This window comes from Pleurodeles waltl, chromosome 3_2 (assembly GCF_031143425.1).
Source record: "Pleurodeles waltl isolate 20211129_DDA chromosome 3_2, aPleWal1.hap1.20221129, whole genome shotgun sequence".
Classification (NCBI taxonomy): domain Eukaryota; kingdom Metazoa; phylum Chordata; class Amphibia; order Caudata; family Salamandridae; genus Pleurodeles; species Pleurodeles waltl.
Window position 1 is genome coordinate 51,629,946 of NC_090441.1, and position 24,949 is coordinate 51,654,894.

General features: G+C 43.5%; 1 protein-coding gene across 4 annotated transcripts in view; it reads right to left on the reverse strand.

The window, feature by feature from the left end:
* Positions 1-24,949, reverse strand: part of AP2B1 (adaptor related protein complex 2 subunit beta 1) — a 347,393-nt gene that overhangs the window by 79,656 nt on the left and 242,788 nt on the right. For all 4 annotated transcript variants that reach the window (XM_069226745.1, XM_069226742.1, XM_069226741.1 and 1 more), the window contains one exon: positions 5,891-5,932. In XM_069226745.1, coding sequence (XP_069082846.1) covers positions 5,891-5,932 — 42 coding nt within the window. The remainder of the gene's footprint in view (positions 1-5,890; positions 5,933-24,949) is intronic.

The window sequence follows — 24,949 nt, forward strand, 5'->3', positions numbered from 1 at the left end:
ATTTTTCCTGGTTGCTTGTGTATATGTAAAGTTGTAGATAGTGTCATCTTATTAACGCTTTGGGGTTAATAGTTTCATTAAAGCCAAGCTGGGATGTTCATCTTCCCGCTGTTTGAACTAGTCCTTGCCACAATACATGTCTTCTACCATTTCAACAGTATGTATGGGGGCTTTTGACTGATACCTTGGTGGTCTGATGGTAAAGTAATTTCTCAAGCACGCTGTGGAACCAAAAGATTAGCCTTAGGCCTAAGGCTGTTGGTTACAGCTAGAAATGTGTTTTAAAACATCTGCTGCAACTATCTGTCAATGCTATGGTCTACCAGCGAGACTGGAGCTTAATGTTGCAGCCAGGAAAGTGATAGCTCAATCTTGTGGTTTAAAATGTACATATACTTTGAAATATTGTTCCTCTCAAGAAAATCTTTATGTGTGCTGGGATGCATTGCTGGGCGGAGCTAGTCCCTTCGCTATAGATTTAAGCAAGTAAAGAATGTTGGCTTGGCAAGGTCACTGATTTACCAAGGAAATTATTCTCTTGTTGTTATTAAAATGCATTTAAGATGTCAGACTTGTGATTATAATAAAAATGTGATTTAGTAACCCGTTTGGAAAATGTTCTATACATCAATTGTCACCTTAGCCGGGTCACTGTGAGGTCCTCCTGTATCTATAGAGTCTACCCGAAAGGGAAATGAGTTATCAGATTCTTCATTTGAGGGTTGGGGAGTTCTCCAAGTGGCAAATTAATAGTTTGATGTCAACAGGTATAAACCGCTATGGACAGGCTGGAGGATGGGGACTCCTAATCCCCAGGGCGGCGCGGATTAGAACCGCTGGGACCGCCAGGCTGCAGGCTGGCAGCTGGACTGTAACAGCTCTGGTGACCGCCAGGGTCATAATGACCCCCATACTCTTTAAGACTGTTTCACAAATGTATATTTACTCACGGTTAAATATATGTGTGTGTGTGTGTGTGTGTGTGTGTGTAGGGGGGGGTGTGTCCGTGTGTATATACATATATATGTGTATATTATTCTATGCTTAACATGTTCATATGTCATTGCATAGTTCCTAGATAAGTTGTTATATTAGATACTTATGAATCCCTGCTTTCGTTTTTACATGACACTGGTCAAATGTTTTATCATCATAGGCATTTCGCTTTTCAAAAATTGAGCAACGAAATAAATGTTAGAAAAGTACACTTATTAACTTCAAAAATTACAAATCTTAAAAGTCTGTTTGTACAATACTAATTTTCTTCTCATATTATTATACCCACTATTATATCCCTTGCACATATATTCCCTTACTATGTATTTACATATCTATTATTCTAGTCCTACTGTACTAGAGAAAATTAAATAAAAATAAAGTAAAATCTACAAATAAAATTCAAATTATAAATTAAATTAAAGTTAAACATATATATTAATAAATGAATAAAATAAAATTAATAAAAATATTAATAAAAATTATATATATTTATATAAATAAAAAATATAAATGTACTCTCTTGTAAGCTTTACTCTGTCTCCCCATCACCCTATGTCAATCTATCATCCATCCCCACTCTGACTCATCCCAACCCATTCTACTACTTTCATTTCCAAAATAACCCTGCCTAAGCTCTTCCCTCCTCTACCACATCTAGCTCACCCCAAACCTCAGTTTACTCTCCCAAACAACCCTACTAAATTCTCCCTCATTTCTCTCACCTTTGACTCATCCAAAACCCCTCCTGCTACAAAGATCTTGCTAACCCTTTCCACAGACTCTTGCCTCCTCCATCTCTCCTTTACTCATCTCAAGCCTCATCCTATTACTACAAACTCTCAATAAACACTTCTGGATTCCTCCCTCCATTACTCTAGTGAGTCCAACTAACAAACTCACATATCCTCTGCTCAAATTAACTCATAATTATACTAATACTGTACTCATATTTCCCTATACTAATCCACCACTAATTCCTTTTGGGTTCCGGAGTAGCGTGCTACTCGCCGAAAAGTGCTTTGATGCCTCGTCAGGGGTAGTAAGCGCTATATAAATACTATTACAATAATGGTAGCACACAAATGAATTTGTGTGTGTGCTTTAAATATTACATTTGATGCTATTCACATTTTTTGTTAGGTTTTTATTGAGGCTAAAAGATACATGCCACCCTGTATTTAAGAAGCATAATATTGATATAACTGCCTGGTGTCGAGCGTTTAGTTGCCTAGAGAACTTAAATGGATGCAATCATTGTGACTGCTTTATCTTTTAAAATCTATATGATTTTATGCCTAACAGGCGTGTTTTGCAAAGGTGGTGTTCCTTTAACTTCAGTCGATGGTCAGGAACCCATTTCTGGACATCAATTCCACAGCCTCACATCAAGAAATATGCTGCTTAGGCAGACCGTGAATCATCTGGTAAAAAGACTGCACAGACCAGTGTTGCTATAAGACCCGCACAGAGTTGTGTAGAGAGTTGTGTTTTATGAAGGCATGCAAAATGCCATTGAAGCAGCCTCGTGGATTTTCACCTAAGGACTGTGTCTCTTAAAAGCATATGCAGTTGTTACTTTGATGTGGTGGGCCTTGATGCCCTGAAGCAAATGCTTCATTGCATATTTTTTAATTCAGTAGTACCATGTACCATTCAACTGGACATCATGAAAGCTTTAATTATGACCCTGGCTCTAAAGGCTGCAAACAATTTACTCATTGGTCCATAAAAGTTTTGCCGTGCTGATGTAATATAATACCTTCTGACAATTGCTTGTATAGTACCAAGAAAAAAGTGGGCCCTACTCCTAGAGACTGCATTTGTTTTGGCACAAAAGACTGTATGTGGTCTCAGTGTAAAGCGTTCATCTTACTGGCACATCCTTCCAGCACAGTCTCAGGCCTTTGTGTTGCAGATGTTTTCCTTCACTCTAATAATCCTTTCTACCAGAGGAGGAGTCTGACCTAAAATGGAAAGGACCCACTAAGGTTTATAAAAAAAAATCTCAAATCTGGGCCCCCGCCTCTGTACGTCTGATGTGTTGTCTCAGTATCGTAAAGCGGATTCTTAAGCCTTGTGATGCTCGATGTGCTTTTAGGGTGATAAAAGGTTACTATTGTTTTTCTATTCAGTGGTTGTCTTACATTGGTTATTCCGAGGTATGATTTGTTGGGTGACCCTGCTACATTCTTACACCCATGTTTATCAATTAACTAATAAATAAAGAATAATTCTTGTGCATAATTCAAGTGTGCTCTATCAAATAAATTATTTTATTTTTTATTTGGAACTCGACTGAGGTCCACATAAAAGAAGAAAGCAGAAAAATCACATTTACCATTTACATCTAGCTGAGAACCACATAAAATTTACAATATTGGTGAGCAGAAGGTCGGATCTGCAATTTACACTTTACATCCAATCGAGTACCAAAAGGTGAGATAAAAGAAAAATATAGTGAAATGTTGCATCAAAATCCTATGCCACCTGACATGCCTTACAAAAGTTTCTTAAAATAAGCTTAAAAAACAATTCAAAAAGTTAAATATTTAAAAAAAATAAAAATAAAACTTTCATTCGGAGGATCATACTTGGAGAAACTCGGGCACTGACAATAGAGAAAACTGAAGACGGATTAGACCTAGCCATTTACGCCGAAATGAGGCAAGAGAAGGGCAGACAAATAATAGATGGTGTAAATCTTGGGAATCCGCCAGACAGAAGTTACACTCTTTTGCAGTACCGTACCATTTTGCCAATAGTGTATTCAAAGGGAGCAATTCCTGTCGGAGCAACGTCCAAAAGCGCCTAACACGATGGGGGATGTTCCAAGTGAAGTACGGTTGTGTTTTTTTAATTCTAGAGTGTTAACTATATTCGCAGAAAAACTTCTTTTTTTACAGCACTCCAAGTCTTGGCGGAAGCTCAAGGCCCACGTTGCACTCTTCAAAGTCACCCTCAAGAGCAATGGGGAGAGTTCTAGAACTTGGCTGCGATCCAGCATCTCCAGGGCAGTAGAAAAATTCTTACAAAAAGCAAATTTGGGCTTGCTATTACCTAAGAAAAGTTCTTTCTTCAGAAATGATCTTAAAGTGTTTTCCTCACTCTTTAAAATTGAGGTAGCCAATCGTATAATATAACCCCCGCTAATCCTTGAGCATACGCGCTTCGAAGCCTCATTTCCAGCCTCAGAGCCACCACTGAGGCTGCCGTATTAACAGCTAGTAATTTTCGGATAATTTTACCTTCTGCCTGATTTAAGAACCCCCATTTGGAGGTGTCAATGAGTTCCACCCCATATAGCACGGATGCAGGAATTTTAACTCGATAAGCAGATAGAAGGTAAGAGAAGTGCCTTCTCCTTGTAGCTGTATTAAGGGCCCCCAGACCTCTTGCCTGACATTCAGCCTTTGCTTTATTAGAGGCGATGTGGGCAACATCGCTAAGGTTCCCGCTCACTATTTTCCCTAAAAAGGGATAAGATTTGACTATTTAAAGGATTTGGTTGCCCAATGTCCACTGGTAATAGGGGAAGGTCATATTTTTTTTCCCCACGAAACAAAGGACCTTACTTTTAGATACGTTAACCTTCAAATAATGTAAGTCAGAATATTTTGATAAGCGCTGCAAGCGGTTCTGTAGGCCTTTGGGGGTTAAATCAAGGATTAAGATGTCGTCCGCATACAACAGGCAACAAGTTGGACGCCCACCCACCAGTGGGGGAAAACCCTTGCCCTTGGACAAATAGGAGGGGAGATCTGAAATATAGAGGGAAAAGAGCAGGGGAGCCAATAGGTATCCCTGTTTTAACCCATTAGATGTACAAATCTTATGGGATAAACCTCTATCACCCCCCCAAGAGGATTCTGCACCAGGTGTTGGAGTGGAAGGCAATTATTAACTCCAGAAGTGGTAAAGGTATCCCCAGGCTGCATAGCTTAGTCCATAAAAGATCTCTGTCTACTTTATCAAAAGCTGTGGAGAAGTCTATAAAAGCGGCATAAACAACCCCCCCTCTCAGTTTTACATATTTTTCTTTAATGGTTTGCAGCACCATGATGTTATCTAGAGTGCTATGTTTTGCATTGAATCCGGATTGTTCCAAAGGGATGATGTTGTTCTCCTCCGCCCAAGACATTAGTCTAGAGAGTAGACATTTGGGAAAAACTTTTCCCACTGCATCAAGGAGGGCAAGCTGACGATAATAACCAGGACAAGATCGATCACCCTTTTTAAATAAGGGTACAATTATACTGCCGACCCACGAGGGAGGAATACATCTGGAATAGAAGCATCTACTAAAGCCCACATGTAAAATCTTAGTCCAAGAGCTCCTATCCTGTTTTATAACTGATAAAGGCAGTTCATCTGGCCCCACTGCAGCGGAGGGGCGCATTTCACCGATAGCACAGTCAATCTCTTTTATTGATGGGGGAGGGAAAGTGAGAATACCTGGAGACTCTGGAAACCAGAAAGGTACAACCCCATTAGAAGCATACAGGGAGGAGATGAAATCTGACCATCGGGCTTCGGAGATTGGAGCAGGTGGAGACGAATTCTAGACCCACAACCTTGACCCACTAATGCCCAGAAACGCCTAGCCTGGCCCTTTGTAGAGGCTTCCCGGAGCTTAATCCAGAGCCTGTCCCCGGCTTCTTTTGTGCTCGATCAGTTTTCCTGGTATAAACACGATTTAGTATCTTACTTGTGCTAAGGATTAATAAACATATTCCCAGCTCAGTAGGTGTGTCAATGGCGCCAAGAACCAGTAAAAGTCATTCCTAACAGAAACATACCCAGCTTAGGTCACCTATCGCCACATTTGGAAAGCAGTGCAAACGTGTAAGGAAAATATGCACGAAGGGCAACAGAAAAACACTGTGCAACTTACAGCAGGACTCCCACCGATGCCAACTCCGAGATCACTCCCCAGCTGAAAGGCAAAGAGAGACACGTCAATCCAGGCCATAAATACAGAAAACCCTCCAGTTCAACGAGCAGGCAACTCTGCAGCACCGTGTTAGAGCCCTCCCACCCCGCATGCTGAGTGTGCGTGAATATCGCGCCTTCAGTGGGGGCAGCTGGATGGCAAAGACCATGTGTGAACGTGGTGGTCCCTTTTAAGGCCACTAATGAGGGTTAGGTGTCCCAGAGTGAGGCTAGGGCCTAATGCACAGGAGCAAAACCCACGACCGACAAGCGTGTGGAACCATGTATGACAGCCATGCAATCACAGCACGTTACATGTGCAAGGCTTGACTGTTCACATGTCACAAAGAAAGGCAGCGTTTCACCCTAGCGCTGAAAGAACTAATGTTGAGGTTAAACCGAGCCCCGCTTGCGTGTTTTGCTGGTCCTAGCACAGAGCTAGACCACACCATCCTCATCGATAACTAGTTCAAGGTTACCAGACCAGGGGTTCTTGGCATACAGACGTGCATGGGCATAGGTTAGGTCTACTTCGGAACCTACTGAATAGAGGGCACATTCTAGGATACTAGTCTGGAGTTTATAATGTTTTAACTTGTATTTTAGTCTAACTGGTACTACTTTAGACAACGATGAAGAGTTGAGGAAAGCAACAGGAAAAATTGAGTATTATATAGGTGTAGGAACACAGAGAAAATTGAGGCTCTGAGGGAAGGAGTCTTGAGTGCACCTTCCAAACAAACACAGGAAGCATCAGTAACAACACAATCAGCACTGGCTGAACACAAAGCGTCTGCCTTCTTGTTGAAAAGCATCTCAGTTTAATCCCAGAAATCTGTGTGAGAAACAAATCCATCACAATACTGTTATGTGTTTCCAGATGCAGTGTTTAGTGGCAAACTGGTGAAAGTGCTTTTTTGTAGAGAACTGCCATATGAGGAGAACATACAGAGATGGGGGGTCAGAGATGTCAGACTGGGAGAAAACATCTCCCTTTCTTGACGGTCGAGTCTGTGCATCCCATCTTGTAAAATGAGCAAAGATTTGGTTGCATGGAGCTGCCCAAGTGTGATCTGAAACAGGATCCCAGTGAGAAAGGTGGGCTAGGACAGTGGTTCCTAATCTGTGGTCTGGGTACCAATGAGGGCCCGCAAAGCTTACTCAGGGCGTCTGCGACTGCTTAGAAAGTTAAATGACATTAACAGATTAATAAAGTATGTATAAATAAAGAAGCTAACTGTACATTCAGAATTTTAAAACATTGTATACATGTGTAGGACTTTGAAATTGGAGGATAAAAATTAAGTTAGTGTCCTTAGACTGATTTATGGGAGCAGTACAAGTGCAACGTACAGAATATAGTATAGATGATGAGTGGCTGCAATTGAATTTAGAAAAGCTCCAATCTTCCCATTAAAATGTAGATTTTTTTATTGTGAATTAAATAAAATATTTTCATTATGTGTTCGATGAATGCTTTTTCCCAATTGTTTGCTTTATTTTGCATTTCAAGTTATCGAAAATGCTTAGGCCAGGGTCCCTGGCTTCCAGTAATTACTCAGTTGGGGTTCCTGGGTTCCAGTAATAATTAAAAGGGGGTCCACAGAAGTCAAAAGGTTAAGAACCAATGGGTTAGAAGATGCCCAGCATTAGAACTGTACACACTATTTCTCATTTTCTAAGTGGGTTCTGAAACAAACCACATATTGGATTCATTAAGGGGGTTCAATGGGCAGGTGGCAAAAAGGCAGATGGGTGTCAGTCACTGTCCCTCTCTCTCACACATACACACACAAACCCCCTTTTCTCCACTGTGGATCACTTCGAACCAAGCATCAAGAAATCGTTCACCAAGTAACAACAGCCTCCAGTGCTACGAATGCCTTACTTCACTAGGACATCTGGGCAACCAATGGCTAAATGCGGATGAAAACAGCTTGTGAAACAAACTTGAACTCTCCTGAAATTCACTGACAATGTACAAAGAGAAACTGGTATATTAAAGTCTTGCCTGGTAGCTGAGAACACCAAAACCGTCCTGCTCCAGGCTGGAAAGGTTACGTGCACGAATCGTAACAATCCACAATAACACAGCTCTCCCCCTGTTCCAGTGCATAATGTGCTGGGAGGAGAAGATCTCAAAAGTTTCTAACACTATGCAAGCACATTTGCTTATGTGGTGGCCCCTGCGTGGGGGTAAATGTGGTCTGGTGGATCCAGCTGTGCAGAGACCGCGCTTCCTCTGGCGTTACGCTGCTCTAGCTCCACCAGGGGCCACTGGTAGTGAAGCAGCAGGTGCCAGAAAAACTGAGGGAATGAGTGGTTTGGCATTAGCATTCCTCATCAAAATATCAAGCTATCAAAACTAAGGCTGCTCCGTGCACCTAAGGTCTAGGTGCTTTACACATCACTTTAAATTTAAAAGAAAAAATACAATCAAACGTCGAGGAGACAGAAAATATACGGTGGGTTAACTATGCATTTCTGGAATTCTGCAGATTGAAGGATTCTGGTGACAGGATACGAGTGGAGCTGTTAGTACATACAGCACTAAAACCTGGAATATAGCGATTGGTACACAACACAAACCTGGAATATAGCGATTGGTACACAACACAAACCTGGAATATAGCGATTGGTACACAACACAAACCTGGAATATAGCGATTGGTACACAACACAAACCTGGAATATAGCGATTGGTACACAACACGGTTACCAGATGTATCCTTTTTGATTTACCTGGTGAGACCACGTATATGTTATTTGGTTTCCATGAGGCAAGACCAGGAATATGTTGTTTAGTTTACATGAGATGAGACCAGGTATATATTGTTTGGATTACATGAGGCGAGACCGGGCATATGTTGTTTGGTTTACATGAGACGAGACCAGGTATATATTGTTTTGATTACATGAGGCAAGACCGCGTATATGTTGTTTGGATTACATGAGACAAGACCAGGTATATACTGTTTGGTTTACATGAGACGAGACCCGGTATATGCTGTTTGGTTTACATGAGACGAGACCGGGTAAATGTTGCTTGGTTTACATGAGACGAGACCGGGTATATGTTGTTTGGTTTACATGAGGCGAGACCGGGTATATGTTGTTTGGTTTACATGAGACGAGACCGGGTAAATGTTGTTTGGGTTACATGAGACGAGACCGGGTATATGTTGTTTGGTTTACATGAGGCGAGACCGGGTATATGTTGTTTGGTTTACATGAGACGAGACCGGGTAAATGTTGCTTGGTTTACATGAGACGAGACCGGGTATATGTTGTTTGGTTTACATGAGGCGAGACCGGGTATATGTTGTTTGGTTTACATGAGACGAGACCGGGTAAATGTTGCTTGGTTTACATGAGACGAGACCGGGTATATGTTGTTTGGTTTACATGAGGCGAGACCGGGTATATGTTGTTTGGATTACATGAGGCGAGACCGGATATATGTTGTTTAGTTTACATGAGACGAGACCAGTTATATGCTGTTTGGTTTACATGAGATGAGACCAGGTATATTTTGTTTGGTTTACATGAGGTGAGCTGTTTAACGTTTCTTCTAGGTTTCCCAATGATTAAAACTAAATCAACTAGGAGGACAATGCCGTTTCTGTGAATTACAAGTTGTTTGACCACTGCTAAATATGAAATAAACCCACCTGCATTCCTTATACTTGAATAAGACAAACGTGAAAATATATATATATTTCTTTAAAAATCCTCTATAGTGACAGCAGCCGCTGCCATCTGAGCCTTAATTAAGAAGCAGGAGCTGGGAGACAGAGCATGAATGCAGCGAGGGAATTCTCCACGAATATTAACACACTAATGAAATGAAAAAAGTAATTTAATTTGTCGAGCGAAGGTGAAGTGGAGTAGGAAATATCCCTACTGCCCATGCCACTGCCCGTGGCGTGCCACGTTGAACCGTGTGCCAAAGGGTGGCAATGGAGAGGGGCTGATTTTACATTCGCTGTGGGACCACGGTCCTGACCATCACACAGGGGTTCAGTGGGACCACATGGGAGTGGACAACAGGGATTTACCAGGCGCGCTGAGTCCAAATGACTGTCCTGAATCTGAACCAGGTGACATCCACTGGGTTGCCACAACAAGATTTTATTGGCCAGAACCCTCATGGACGTGATGATGGCAGCATTTTAACGTCAACGAGACTGAGCTAGGAAGAAATGACGCCCTTTCACTGGCGAGTTTTCATGATAGCAACAAAGTCAAACGACCGAGGAGCTCAATTTGAACTCTCAATAAGAAGACTGACTAAATGATGCTCATTGTCAGAGTAAAAATCAGAATGTAAAGTGAATGAATGAAACTACTTTAAAAATACGTTTAAAATGCAAAACGTACACCAAAAGGCAACTTGGCATCACATGAGTGAGAGAAGAGAAGAACTGACCAGGAGCTATTCCTCATGCTTTATGACTTTTTGCTGCTGTTGTTTTTTTTTTTTTTTTTTTAACAAAAACATGAGGCTTTTAGTTTCCTGGGTCGCAGAGCGCATGGTAGATTTCATGCTTTCAAGGGAAAAACTGCAAAGGGCTTTCCTCCATATTGGGTTGTTTTCTTAAATGACAGAACAATTGCCCTGACTTGCTAAGCAGAGCACAGAACCTGTATAGGACTGTGCTTAGAAAGGTAAGTTAAGAGGACAGGGGCACAATGCAATTCATTGCTGTATGGGCCAACAATAAGGCTTTGAAAATGGTTCTCTATCACGCAGGTATCCTGTGCAGCTTACCCAGGGCCTCGGCGATATGATAAAAGTTGCTCAAGTCCAGGAGCCAGTCCCACGGCTTTGTTATAGATCAGCTGCAGTCTGGGGACACGGGTGTCAGGTGGACACAGGCAGCGAGCACTGCGATAGCCTGGACAGGATGGATGCCACCACTACCATGGACCCTAAGCTTACAGGCCAGAGCTACCACTCGAACGAGAGCCCAGGATCACAGATCCGAATTTGTTTTTTCTAATTTTTGCTCATCCAGGGTTGAAGAGCAGAAAGGCAAGGCTTAAGAAATTGCTGTATTGCTTCAATAGAGCGGTCAAAGTGGAAAAGGAGCAGAGTATAATCATATGACAAAATCCAGACCAAAGGAATTAATGAGGAGGATCAAGGGTACCGTCCTAGACTTCAATGAAATAATCACATTGCCTATACATAAAAGAATAACAGAAGCAGTATCTTGGGATTCCTCCTCTGAGGCCAGAGTCATTCGGCTGACCGTCTTGCACTGGAATGAAAATGTCACTTACCCAGTGTACATCTGTTCGTGGCATCAGTCGCAGTAGATTCGCATGTTCTGCAATAGCTCGCCATCTGGTGTTGGGCCGGAGTGTTACAAGTTGTTTTTCTTCGAAGAAGTCTTTCGAGTCACGGGACCGAGTGACTCCTCCTTTTGTCTCCATTGCGCATGGGCGTTGACTCCATCCTCGATTGTTTTTCCCCGCAGAGGGTGAGGTAGGAGTTGAATTGTAGTAATAGTGCCCATGCAATGGAGTGACTAAGTATGCACTTATTTAAGGTTGAGATGATACATATATAAATAATTGAAGGTAACTTCCAAACTGCTACAGGCTCCCGGGGAGGCGGGTGGGCACATGCGAATCTACTGCGACTGATGCCACGAACAGATGTACACTGGGTAAGTGACATTTTCAGTTCGATGGCATCTGTCGCTGTAGATACGCATGTTCTGCAATAGACTAGTAAGCAGTTATTTCCCCAAAAGCGGTGGATCAGCCTGTAGGAGTGGAAGTAGTCTGAAATAATGTCCTTAATACAGCTTGACCTACTGTGGCTTGTTGTGCGGATAACACGTCTACACAGTAGTGCTTGGTGAATGTGTGAGGCGTAGACCATGTGGCTGCTTTACATATTTCTTGCATTGGGATGTTTCCTAGAAAGGCCATGGTAGCACCTTTCTTTCTGGTTGAGTGTGCCCTTGGTGTAATGGGCAGCTGTCGTTTAGCTTTAAGGTAGCAGATTTGGATGCATTTAACTATCCATCTGGCTATACCTTGTTTTGAAATTGGGTTTCCTGCATGAGGTTTTTGAAATGCAATAAAGAGTTGTTTAGTCTTTCTGATGTTCTTTGTTCTGTCAATGTAATACATTAATGCTCTTTTGACATCTAATGTATGTAGTGCCCTTTCAGCTACGGTATCTGGCTGTGGAAAGAACACCGGAAGTTCCACTGTTTGATTTAGATGGAACGGTGAAATAACCTTTGGCAAAAATTTAGGATTGGTCCTTAGGACGACTTTATTTTTGTGTAGTTGTATAAAAGGTTCCTGTATAGTAAACGCCTGAATCTCGCTTACTCTTCTCAGGGAAGTAATGGCGATGAGAAATGCCACCTTCCAGGTTAGGAACTGTATGTCGCAGGAGTGCATGGGTTCAAAAGGTGGACCCATAAGTCTAGTTAGGACAACATTTAGGTTCCATGAAGGAACAGGTAGTGTTCTTGGTGGTATAATTCTCCTAAGGCCCTCCATGAATGCTTTAATGACTGGTATTTTATATAGGGAAGTTGAATAGGTAGTCTGCAGGTATGCAGATATTGCTGCAAGGTGAATCTTAATGGAAGAGAAAGCTAGGTTAGATTTTTGTAAGTGAAGCAAGTAACCCACTACATGTTCTGGAGTTGTGTGTAATGGTTGTATTTGATTAATATGGCAGTAGCAAACAAACCTCTTCCATTTACTTGCATAGCAGTGCCTGGTGGATGGCCTTCTTGCTTGTTTTATGACTTCCATACATTCTTGGGTAAGTTGTAAGTGCCCGAATTCTAGGATTTCAGGAGCCAGATTGCTAGATTCAGCGATGCTGGATCTGGGTGTCTGATCCTTTGGTTGTGCTGTGTCAACAGATCTGGCCTGTTGGGCAATTTGATGCAGGGTACCACTGATAGGTCTAGCAGCGTTGTGTACCAGGGTTGCCTTGCCCAAGTTGGTGCTATCAATATGAGTTTGAGTTTGCTTTGAGTGAGTTTGTTTACCAGGTAAGGAAGGAGAGGGAGAGGAGGAAAAGCGTAAGCAAATATCCCTGACCAGTTCATCCATAGGGCATTGCCTTGGGATTGTTTGTGTGGGTATCTGGATGCGAAGTTTTGGCATTTTGCGTTCTCCCTTGTCGTAAACAAGTCTATCTGAGGTGTTCCCCAGAGTTTGAAATAAGTGTTCAGTATTTGGGGGTGAATTTCCCATTTGTGGACCTGTTGGTGATCTCGAGAGAGATTGTCTGCGAGTTGATTTTGTATCCCTGGTATAAACTGTGCAATTAGGCGAATTTGGTTGTGAATTGCCCAATGCCAAATTTTTTGTGCTAACATGCTTAACTGCGTGGAGTGCGTCCCTCCCTGCTTGTTTAGATAATACATTGTTGTCATATTGTCTGTTTTGACGAGAATGTATTTGTGAACTATTATTGGTTGGAAAGCTTTTAGTGCTTGAAAAACTGCAAGAAGTTCTAGGTGATTGATATGCAGTTTTGTTTGATGTACGTTCCATTGTCCTTGTATGCTGTGTTGATCGAGGTGTGCTCCCCACCCTGTCATGGAAGCATCTGTTGTTATTACGTATTGTGGCACTGGGTCTTGGAAAGGCCGCCCCTTGTTTAAATTTATGTTGTTCCACCACAGAAGCGAGAGGTAAGTTTGGCGGTCTATTAACACCAGATCTAGAAGGTGACCCTATGCTTGAGACCACTGTGATGCTAGGCATTGTTGTAAGGGCCTCATGTGCAGTCTTGCGTTTGGGACAATGGCTATGCATGATGACATCATGCCTAGGAGTTGTAATACCATCTTTGCTTGTATCTTTTGTGTTGGATACATGCGTTGTATGATGGTGTTGAAATTTTGAATTCTTTGTGGACTTGGAGTGGCTACTCCTTTTGATGTGTCTATTATGGCTCCCAGGTATTGTTGTACCTTGCGTGGCCGAATTTTGGATTTTGTGAAATTGACGGTGAACCCTAGTTTGAAGAGGGTTTGTATGATATGATTTGTGTGATTTGAGCACTCTATTAACGAATGGGCCTTGATTAGCCAGTCGTCTAGATATGGGAACACATGTATTTGCTGCCTTCTGATGTGTGCAGCGACTACCGCTAGACATTTGGTAAAGACTCTTGGTGCGGTTGTTAATCCGAAAGGCAGTACCTTGAATTGGTAATGTATTCCTTTGAATACAAACCTTAGGTATTTCCTGTGCGATGGGTGAATTGGTATATGGAAATAAGCATCCTTGAGGTCTAAAGTTGCCATGTAGTCGTGCAGCTTTAGCAATGGCAATACTTCTTGTAGTGTGACCATGTGGAAGTGGTCTGATTTGATGAAAGTGTTGACTACTCTGAGGTCTAGGATTGGTCTCAGTGTTTTGTCCTTCTTTGGTATCAGAAAGTACAGTGAGTAAACTCCTGTGTTTATTTGTGTGTTTGGCACTAATTCGATTGCATTCTTTTGCAATAGTGCCTGCACTTCTATCTCTAGGAGATTGGAATGGTGTGTTGTTAAATTTTGTGCTTTTGGTGGTATGTTTGGAGGGAACTGTAGAAATTCTATGCAGTAACCATGTTGGATAATTGCTAGAACCCAAGTGTCTGTAGTGATTTTCTCCCATGCTCTGTAATAATGACCTATTCGTCCCCCCACTGGTGTTGTGTGGAGGGGGTGAGTGACATGTGAGTCACTGTTTAGTAGTAGGGGTTTTGGGGCTTTGGAATCTTCCTCTATTTCTAGGGAATTGCCCTCCTCTATATTGTCCCCGAAAACCTCCTCTATACTGTCCTTGGTAACTGGACGGTGTGGCTTGTGAGGTGCTGGCTTGTGTGCTTTGACCCCGAAACCCCCCTCGAAAGGGCGTTTTACGGAATGAGCTGTAATTCCCTCTGCTCTGCGGGGAGTAGAGTGCGCCCATGGCTTTGGCAGTGTCCGTATCTTTTTTGAGTTTCTCAATCGCTGTGTCCACTTCTGGACCGAACAGTTCTTTTTCATTAAAAGGCATATTGAGAACTGCTTGTTGAATCTCTGGTTTAAATCCAGACGTTCGGAGCCATGCATGCCTTCTGATAGTTACAGATGTATTAATTGTCCGTGCAGCTGTATCTGCAGCGTCCATGGAGGAGCGGATCTGGTTGTTGGAGATGGCCTGTCCCTCCTCAACCACTTGTTTTGCCCTATTTTGGAAGTCTTTGGGCAGATGTTCAATGAGATGTTGCATCTCGTCCCAGTGGGCTCTGTCATAGCGCGCAAGTAGTGCCTGGGAGTTCGCGATGCGCCACTGGTTTGCAGCTTGTGCTGCGACTCTTTTACCAGCTGCATCAAACTTGCGGCTTTCTTTATCTGGGGGTGGTGCATCTCCAGATGTGTGAGAGTTGGCCCTTTTCCTAGCTGCTCCTACAACAACAGAGTCTGGTGGCAGCTGTGTTGTGATGAAAGCCGGGTCTGTAGGAGGCGGCTTATACTTTTTTTCCACCCTTGGTGTGATTGCCCTACTTTTGACCGGGTCCTTAAATATGTCTTTTGCGTGCCGGAGCATACCAGGGAGCATAGGCAGGCTTTGGTAGGAGCTGTGGGTGGAGGAGAGTGTGTTGAACAAGAAATCATCCTCGACCTGTTCTGAGTGGAGGCTTACGTTGTGAAATTGTGCTGCTCTAGCCACCACCTGAGAGTACGCGGTGCTGTCTTCTGGTGGAGATGGTTTGGTAGGGTATGCCTCTGGGCTGTTATCTGACACTGGGGCGTCGTATAGGTCCCATGCGTCCTGGTCTTGGTCACCCTGGCTCATGGTGGTGTGAGCTGGGGAGTGTGATGGCGTTTGTGCTGGTGAAACGTTAATCACGGGCGGAGGAGAGGGTGGTGGTGTAACTCTTTTCACCACTTTTGGTTGTGGTGCTTGTTCCGTCTGGAACTCCAACCTTCTCTTTCTCTTAATGGGGGGAAGGGTGCTTATTTTTCCTGTCCCCTGCTGAATGAAGATACGCTTTTGCGTATGGTCCGCATCAGTTGCTTGTAGCTCTTCCTCAAACCTATGCTTCTGCATTTGGGAGGTTAGCGAGTGCTCTTCTGTATAAGAGCCTGAAGCTGGGTCGCTTGCAGTTTGTTTCGGCGTCGAAACTTTGTCTGCGTGTTTTTTCGGCTCCGAGGTGACTTTTTTCCTTTTCGGGGCCGAAACCTCTCGGCGTCGATCTGTTTCGGTGCCGCTGTCTCGGCGTCGAGCCGTGTCCACACCGGCATCTCGGTGTCGAGGCTTGTCTCCAGCACTTTCTCGGTCCCGAGAAGGCTGCGTGCCGGTGTCTCGACCGGAGTCGGACGATCTCGGCACTGTTTGGGCCTTTTTCGGTGCCGACGGTCGGTCACCGATTTTATGGGTTGAGCCATGGCCTGGTGGCAGTGGCGTCCCCTGGGCCTTGTAAATGTTTCTTTGTGTGGTTTTCGACGTCTTACTCACGGTTTGTGTATCGTCGAATCCTTCGGAGTCTGAGTCTTGGATCGAGAAGGTACCTTCCTCTTCCTGTTCCTCGAACTCCTGTCGGGCTGTCGGTGCGGACGCCATTTGAAGTCTTCTGGCTCGACGGTCTCGGAGTGTTTTTCGGGACCGGAACGCACGACAGGCCTCGCAGCTGTCTTCGCTGTGCTCAGGTGACAGGCACAGGTTGCAGACCAAGTGTTGGTCTGTGTAGGGGTATTTATTGTGGCATTTGGGGCAGAAACGGAACGGGGTCCGTTCCATCGGCATTCTTCAGCACGCGGTCGGGCCGACCAGGCCCCGACGGAGGATCGAAAAATTACCCCGAAGGGCACCGGAGCTCTTCGATCTTCGATGCGGTGTTGAATGTAAGTATGCCGATCCCGAACGCAACAATACCGACGAAAATCTTCCGAAATTAACTATTTTTTCTGTTCCGAAACTCGGAGCGACAGGAACACGTCCGAACCCGATGGCGGAAAAAAAACAATCGAGGATGGAGTCGACGCCCATGCGCAATGGAGACAAAAGGAGGAGTCACTCGGTCCCGTGACTCGAAAGACTTCTTCGAAGAAAAACAACTTGTAACACTCCGGCCCAACACCAGATGGCGAGCTATTGCAGAACATGCGTATCTACAGCGACAGATGCCATCGAACACAAAATTACTTTAAGATTCCCGCTCATTCGAGGGATCCATAGATTCCGTTTGAATGGTATCTTACCGTGGAGTTCAAGACTAAGCGCGTACAGAGTGAATTATTAAAATATGCCAACTATGACAACCATTGACTGTGATGGTTACTGAGAAGCTCAATGAGGCGTTCAGAAGCTGAATACATTATGGTAGGAGAGCAAGAAACCTTTATAGCAGATGACCCCTAAATAAACACATACGCTGTAACTGTAAAAGCAGGTAGACATATTAAACAGCCATGTTATATATGGTATATACAAGCATGTAAAATGACTGTTTTGCAATGAGCTTGTATGAATAAAATTGCTTTCAGAAACAAAACAAACACAAAAAAGATGCCAGCTAGAAAATAAATGGTTGAACAAATGTTGTACCGAGCTTAAAACTGTATGAGGCAATGGGCCTGATTTAGATCCCAGCGAAGGGGTTACTCTGTAACAACGGTGACGGATATCCTGTCTGCCGAAAACGAAATCCCTTTGTTTTCTATGGTATTTATATTTCGGGGGATGAGATCTCTCTATGTTATTTATATTTCGGGGGATGGGATATCCTTCACCGTTCCAACTGAGTTACCCCTCCGCCGAGATCTACATCAGGTCCGCAGTCAAAGGCCATCTGGCACTTCAGCTGCCAAAATCAAATATTGGGGCAAAATAAATCTCTGGAAAAACACCTCTAGAGAATGATCTTAAACAGTCTGCAACAGTCCCAACAATAAATCTGCTGAATCTTTCACTGAGAAGGAGATCAAAATAAGGCAACTTGTCATAGTTAAGACTGATGTGAATTTCTCTTCAAACACCTCGATTTTCTCTCCGACAGATTTTCAGAACCCGTCTCCTCCTTGTTAGCATCCGGGAAATCTCCCCCAGTGGTTCCTTTCTCATGACACGCTGCAGTGAGAACAACAAACCGCTCCTTTCCATAGACGCATGCTTGGCCTTGGCTAAATACCAGTAACAAACAATGGTTACATGTCCACCGTTGTAAATGCACTGCTCACCAAAGACATTATCCCTTGGGCACTGAAGAAGGCACTTATAAGACTCATACTAAGAAAAGTCCTTAGCCCGCATGTTCCCAATACCAATCACTGCGTATGGAACAGTCAGACAAATCATAGAAAATATTGTTGGCACCCAACTCCAGCACTATCCGGAAAAAATACATACGTTTGGTTGGGTTTTCACCCACAACACAGGATGGAAAACATTCAAAGTGATATCTGTGCCCTGAATGCACCAACACTGCCAGGACCACGTATACATTCACACATTGACCTCTCCTAACACTGTCCTTGAATGAATGAATATATTTCTAAAGCACTTGGCTGCTGCGAGTGGGTCCTGGTGCTAAGGCAAACAGCCAGTCAGAGACATCATCCAACCTACAATTTAAACAGATACGTTTTTAATTGCTTTCAAAACATGGTTTTATCTGAAATGCATCTGAGTTTGAAAGAAAACTCATCCCAGAGCTTGGCTGACAAAACAGAACATGCAGACTCATCCACATTCTTCTGCTGGGTACCTGGGATAACTAGCAGCCGGGCTGACTATGAACGCAAGGTTGTTCGTGCGCAGTATTCCTGTAGCCTGATGAGCAGTTATTTAGGACCAGCCTTTTAAAAAGCTTAGGGAGCGATGGTCAAGGCTTTAAAAATTTCTTCACTGGTAGCCAATGCAGTTGCTTACGGTAATATGATACCGAGGCGCATTTGGGGAGCCTAAACAGAAGGTGAATTGCCAAGTTCTGCACCATTTGTAGCCACTGTATTAAATAATCCAGAATCCCCAGATAGAAAACATTGGCATAGTCTAATCTGGAGAGAATCATTGCCTGGACCATTGATTTCAGAGGTTCCCATGGTAGGAAATCAATACATTTCCTTAGCATCCCGAGTATCCAGCAGGAGGCATTAACCACTGCAGAAATCGGAGATGTAAAAGATAAGTGAATACCCCCGTGTTTGGACGTTGTGCAACTGCTCGGCCAAGCATCCAACCCATCAGAAAGGGGGTTAGAGCCAAAACAGCAGAATCTTTTTGTCAGGATTGCATAGCAGGGGGTTGTGTACTTAAGCCACCCAATCACCGTCACAATGCAGTCTGAAAACGTCTCCTTGGCTACCACCGTTGTCTTCATAAGTCAGCAGGAGTTGGGTATCGTCCTCATAAGAGACAGCGTGAATACTGAAGGATTGCAAGTGGGACCATATAGATGTTTAAAAGTGTGAGGCTCAGGGCTGAGACCTGAGGAACCCTGCACCTAAGAGTCTTCACCTCAGAAAAGAGCAGCTTAAGCCAAACGGCTTGTTCTCTATAGTCCAAAAGGAACCCAGCCATCCTAAAGCACCCCCCTCCACCCTAATCAGGGCTAGGCGCTGCAACAGGATGTCATGTGAGATTGTTTCACACACCACAGAGAGATCTAACAAAATCAGGGAGGCACTGTGGCCAGAATCCAAAGTCAGCTTAATTGAACCAGTTATTTTCATGTGTTTCCATGCTATGGTGAACCCAGAAGCCTGATTGTGATGGGTGAAGAAGATTGAAAGTGTCCCAAAAAAAAGTAGATAATTGGGAGTTAACAATCTTCTCAAGTAACTCTGAGACCATAGGTAGCAGGAAAATGGGCCTAAAGTTAGACAAGATTTCTGGTTCAGAGTTAGGTTTTTTGAGGAGTGGGGTAACATTCGCCCTTTTCCAGGAGTTGGGAACCACCCCTGATCGCAATGAGGCTGTAATGAGACTTAAAATGTCCCCTAATTGCCTCAAAATATGGGGAGGAAAAAGATCCAAAGGGGAACCAAACTTACATTTATTTAGACAGCCCTTCAGTTCCTCTTAAGTATGTGGTGTAAAATATGACAATTAGGACTTAGGGGCATTATTGGGCTTGAGACCGGGCCCATCGACTCCTTACTCTTCAACCTCAAGAGGTTAGACTGAATCTTTAAAATTTTATCCTCAAAAAAATGCTCAGTTCGTGCATAGATTTGCATTTTTCTCAAATGGTGGGGTGGGTAGGATGGAGTTGCTTTAGGATCAGTGAAGTCTGACACAATTTTGAAAAATTATTTTGCATTATTATTAACTTCACTAATTCTATTAGAGTAAAAAACACATTGTGCAAGTTTCACATTTTTGTGGTACGTGTTCCGGCTGATTTAAAATGGATGTTAAGTTTTTTAGAATAGTGTAGTCTCCACAAACCTTCCCATTTCTGACAATGTTTCCTTCCTCCTGCTAATTCTTTGGAAAACCAGCAGGCGGACAGATAGAGTCTTGTCTCCTTGTACACGAACATCTTCAATGACCATCTGTATCCTCAACACATGGACGGTTTTTAAGACCCATGTACTGTCATACAGTCAGCATCTCCAAGAGCTCCCTCTCTCAGGAATATTTATGCCTTCATTCTCTGACATATACATGAAGTGGCCTAAAGCTCCCATATCACACACACGTGAAGGTACTCCCCACCCCCAAGATGGACACTTTCCACATTTATCCTCACTATTGCTAGAAGACCTGCAAGAGCCTGGAAAGCCAGGGCTTAAAATCGAAGAATTTCTCGTTCCTTGGATTTTAGCCTCTTAAGGAGGCACAATGTGGCTTCCCTACTAGTAACCCCTATGTTCAGAAGGATTTGTTAATTTCCTCTGCCTCAGTTTCAACATGTGAGGTTATGAAGACCCACTGTCTTCATTTTATGAACAGCAATCACACCCAAGTGAGGGCTGCTGCCCCTGCGCCTAGCCAATGTAACTTAGGGGTGTCTTCACAATAGGTTCATCTATGTTGCATGCCTTTACGCACACTCTGCTTTCTTTTTTGTGCAGCGCACAGAGGTATTTGGAGAGCACACATACAAGTGTGCATGTTAATAACAGTGTCCCTGATCGTTAGGTCTTGAGCCTGAAAGCCATTTTTTATGGTCTGGCTTGATAGCGAAGCTATTGCGATAAAATTATATGAATACCACTAGAGGGGGCTTTGATGCCACCCACATGTTGGGAGCCAGGGGTACATGTTTTGATTAGGCAGATGTATGCTTCCACAAAAAACATTCTTGCCCTCCATCAGTTGTGGTCGTTATATTTATTTATCCAGTTGGCTGAGCTTGAACTTTCAGGGGACACACATGACATTGTATTGTTTTAAAAGTGTCTTAGATTACTCAATAATTTATAGTGTTGGTCTTTCTGTGGCGGCCACACAGATGGAAGGAGAGTAGTTGTTGACCTACATGGATTTTCAGATCATGCTTGACAGTGCAACCATCACTTGACCTTTTACCCGCCACCGATATTATTCATCAGCTCTTTACTTCCAAAAAAATACATATGCTATTTACCTTTAATACTTTACATAACCATACAACATTCCTTTAAAGCCAGACCTAAACCAGTTAAGCTTCCCTTCTTTCCAATTAAGTGTGCCTTATTTCACGAGCTGGGCGTGACAAACGTAACTCGATAATTTTTGCATTTTCCGTGTAAACATTCAAGAAAGCGTCTGTATTCTTGGCTGCTTGGATTAGTGATATTTGCCATGAAAGTAGTTTCTCAGTTATAAAGAACAAGATGCATTATCGAGTCCAGTGTCAAACTATTCAGATGGGTCTTTAGTTTACTGCACTTCCTTTCTACAGAGAAGTCTTGTTGATTTACCTGAACGTTTTATGTTTGATTTATTATCATTTGCACAGTTTCTAAGAGAATTAGGTGTGGCCGGTGTGAACATCAAACTGCCAAGCACAGCAGCGTTGGGGGTGGTCAGGGGACAGGGGGAGGTAAGATAAGTGGGTATAGTTTACAAACACGTGCTTTTTTTATACAGCATTTAATACACGTCCTTTCTAAACCTTGTATACCAGGTATTACTCCGCTTGATGTTACTGTTATGGAAGGCTGACTGTGCCGGATTCACCTGTAACCTTCAGATCTCTGCATATGTCAAGGGCTAGAATTAATCCGCTGAGCAGCAATACAACATTGCACACCCAGTATGGGCAAAGATCTCATAGTAGTGGCTAATAATTATAAGTAAGAAAGCAATGGTCTAAAAACGTTTTAACTGCATCAGTTAAACTAGTGTGTTACGCCACCATCTTACAAAGTAGCATGAACAATATAGTATATTTTTGATTAAGAACACCTTTGAAATTAGACTTTTTCTCTGGCCTCTTATAATAATTCAAATTTTAAAATCAAATGAAAACCTAATAATTGATAACCCTCCTCCTTAATATAATCTGGTACTCCCTCAAAGTAGACGTACAGTGGAATGGAACATAAGTACACGTGGGCCTGATTCAGTGGCATAACATAAGCCCCTGCGGTGTGGGGGGGGGGGCAACCTCCAGGGGGGCTCCCTGCAAATATGGTAGGTGGTGGGCCGAGGAAGGGCCCCCCTTCATGTACTTTGCAGGGAGACCCCCTCAAGTTTTGTTATGCCACTGGTCTGATTCCAAAGCGATTACGGACCTATTTTAGGAATGGTTAGGATACACAAACCTGACCCTATATCTTTCACATCTTTGCTTCACCCGATGCTTGGGCGCTGCCAGAGGTTTTCTGGAACATGATTGGAGTACACCTCCGAATATCATGCACTGCACTAAATATACTATTGATAGGCTACACGCCACCAACACTCTATTTACACTCTATTAACTATTTGAACAAAGTTACACTTATCTAATGGGCTCCTCAACTGTATTTATTTATAGGCTCACTGATAAAATTTAAATCAAAGAATGACATTAAAACTCCTCCATAATTTGAGGCACCCTACAAGGTTGGATCCACTCAGGGTACAAGAAGCAACCAACCCTCTGATGAAGCATGCCACCATTGGTGGGTGGGAGTTCCACAACCTACCAGAAAGCTAGTCTTGTATTCCTAGTGTAAGGCTCAGACAGAAAACCCAGTCTTGCCCACTATATGTTTTTAGGTTTATATCAGATATGCACAGCAGGCTGTATATGCTGAACCATAATTGCCTCTCACTCCCCCTTGTACTTATGTATAATTGTACATCAGTACCTGAAAAATCAAGGGTGAGGCTTTTGACACATAGGCCCTCATTATGACATTGGCGGCAAATGCCGCCTGCCGCCTACCTCCACGGCGACGGCCGCCAAGATATCATCGCCATGGCTACCGACCATCTATGGCATTATGACCGTAGACAGGATTCCGTCAGAAGGCTGGCGGAATTCCGTCTACGGTCATAGCGGCGGACAATGATACGGCCTGGCGGTGTTTTGCTGGCAGACGCTGCTGCTGGCAGCAACGCCGCGTTCCGTCTCCTGCTGGAGGACCTCCTGCAAGCAGGTAAGTCGGGTTCTCCAACAGTAGAGGGGGTGGGGGGTGTTGTGTGCATGTGTGGGGGTGTGTGTGACTGTATGTGAATGCATGCATGCGTGGGTGTGAGTGTACGTGCATATTGTGTTGTCAGATTGCAAGTGTGCCTGGATGTATGTTCGTGAGTGTTGCTGTGTGTATGAGTGTGTATGAATGTGTGGGTGAATGTGTATGTGTGTATGTATGTGTGTAAATGTGTGGGGGGCCAGGATGGGGGGTGGGGGAGGACTCTGGGAAGGGGGGCGGGGGAGACCCCTATCAGTGCCAGGGAAGGAATTCCTTGGCACTGATAGTGCCTACTGCCATGGTTTCAGTGGCGGTACAGAAACCACGGAACCCATGGTGGTGGGCAGGGTCATAATGCCATGGGCGGTCGTTACCACCGTGGTGGTCGGTGTGTAACATTGGCGGTTTGGCTAATAGTGAAGGTATGTATCGCAAGCCTGTTGGCAGTAATACCTCCACAATACAACCGACCGCCGGTATCATAATGACCCCCATAGTGGTTCTGGGGTATACATACATTTATTAAGTGGGCTTCTTTAATTCTAAACATAGGAGAGTGTTCTCCATCTGTATGCAAACAATTGAAGATCATAATGTAATTTTGTATCCAGGACTTGTAGAATATCTGCAGACGTCGCTACAGTTGTGCAAGCGCCAACTGTAAACTTGAAATATCATGATCATAAAAATGGTTCCAAATCATACAACTTAGTAGAAGCTGTGTTGCTGAAAGTGTTCACATGGAACATTAAAGAATCCTGTCCTTCTTCCTAACTATTCCTTTCCAGGCCCATTCACTGCAGTAACTCGCTCACTAGACTCGTCTGCCTAATGAGTCACAGCTATTATCAATCTGCACACAGCTAAAAAACCTACACTTACAACAATTCCATTTTTGCACACAAAGGACAATAATAAGAGGGAAAATTGATCCTTACTATCTGTGCATACTGGCCTACAGTTGTTGTTGGCCCCAACATGGGTGCTCATGCCACAACTAAGAACAATGGCAGCTGCTTCTCAGTGCGACCAGCCCTGCTCTCAGGGCTTCATTAGTTCACCTTCATCTCAATGTCTATGCCCTGATCTCAGATTACGTTTGTGTGCGCCCATCTAGAAATTGGTTTTGTGCTCTCTATTTTATTAATGCTCTATGAAGACCTCTATTTAACTTTCTGTAGCTGCCCTGCTCTAAGTCTAACTATACATCTTTGTCTTTCTCGAATTAGATACAATTCTTTTTTTTTTTTTTATCTTCATCAAACTATGTACCCTCTCCGCTATTAATCTCGGTCTGCTGCTACCTAGGTCTCCCCTGAGCTAACCATGCCTTCATCTATGACTACTCTGGAACCGCAGTCATTCCACCCAGCCACACGCCCGGCAAATAACCTTAAGGCAGTTTGGTTAGAGAAGTTTAAAGTGTGGATGTCAGGCTG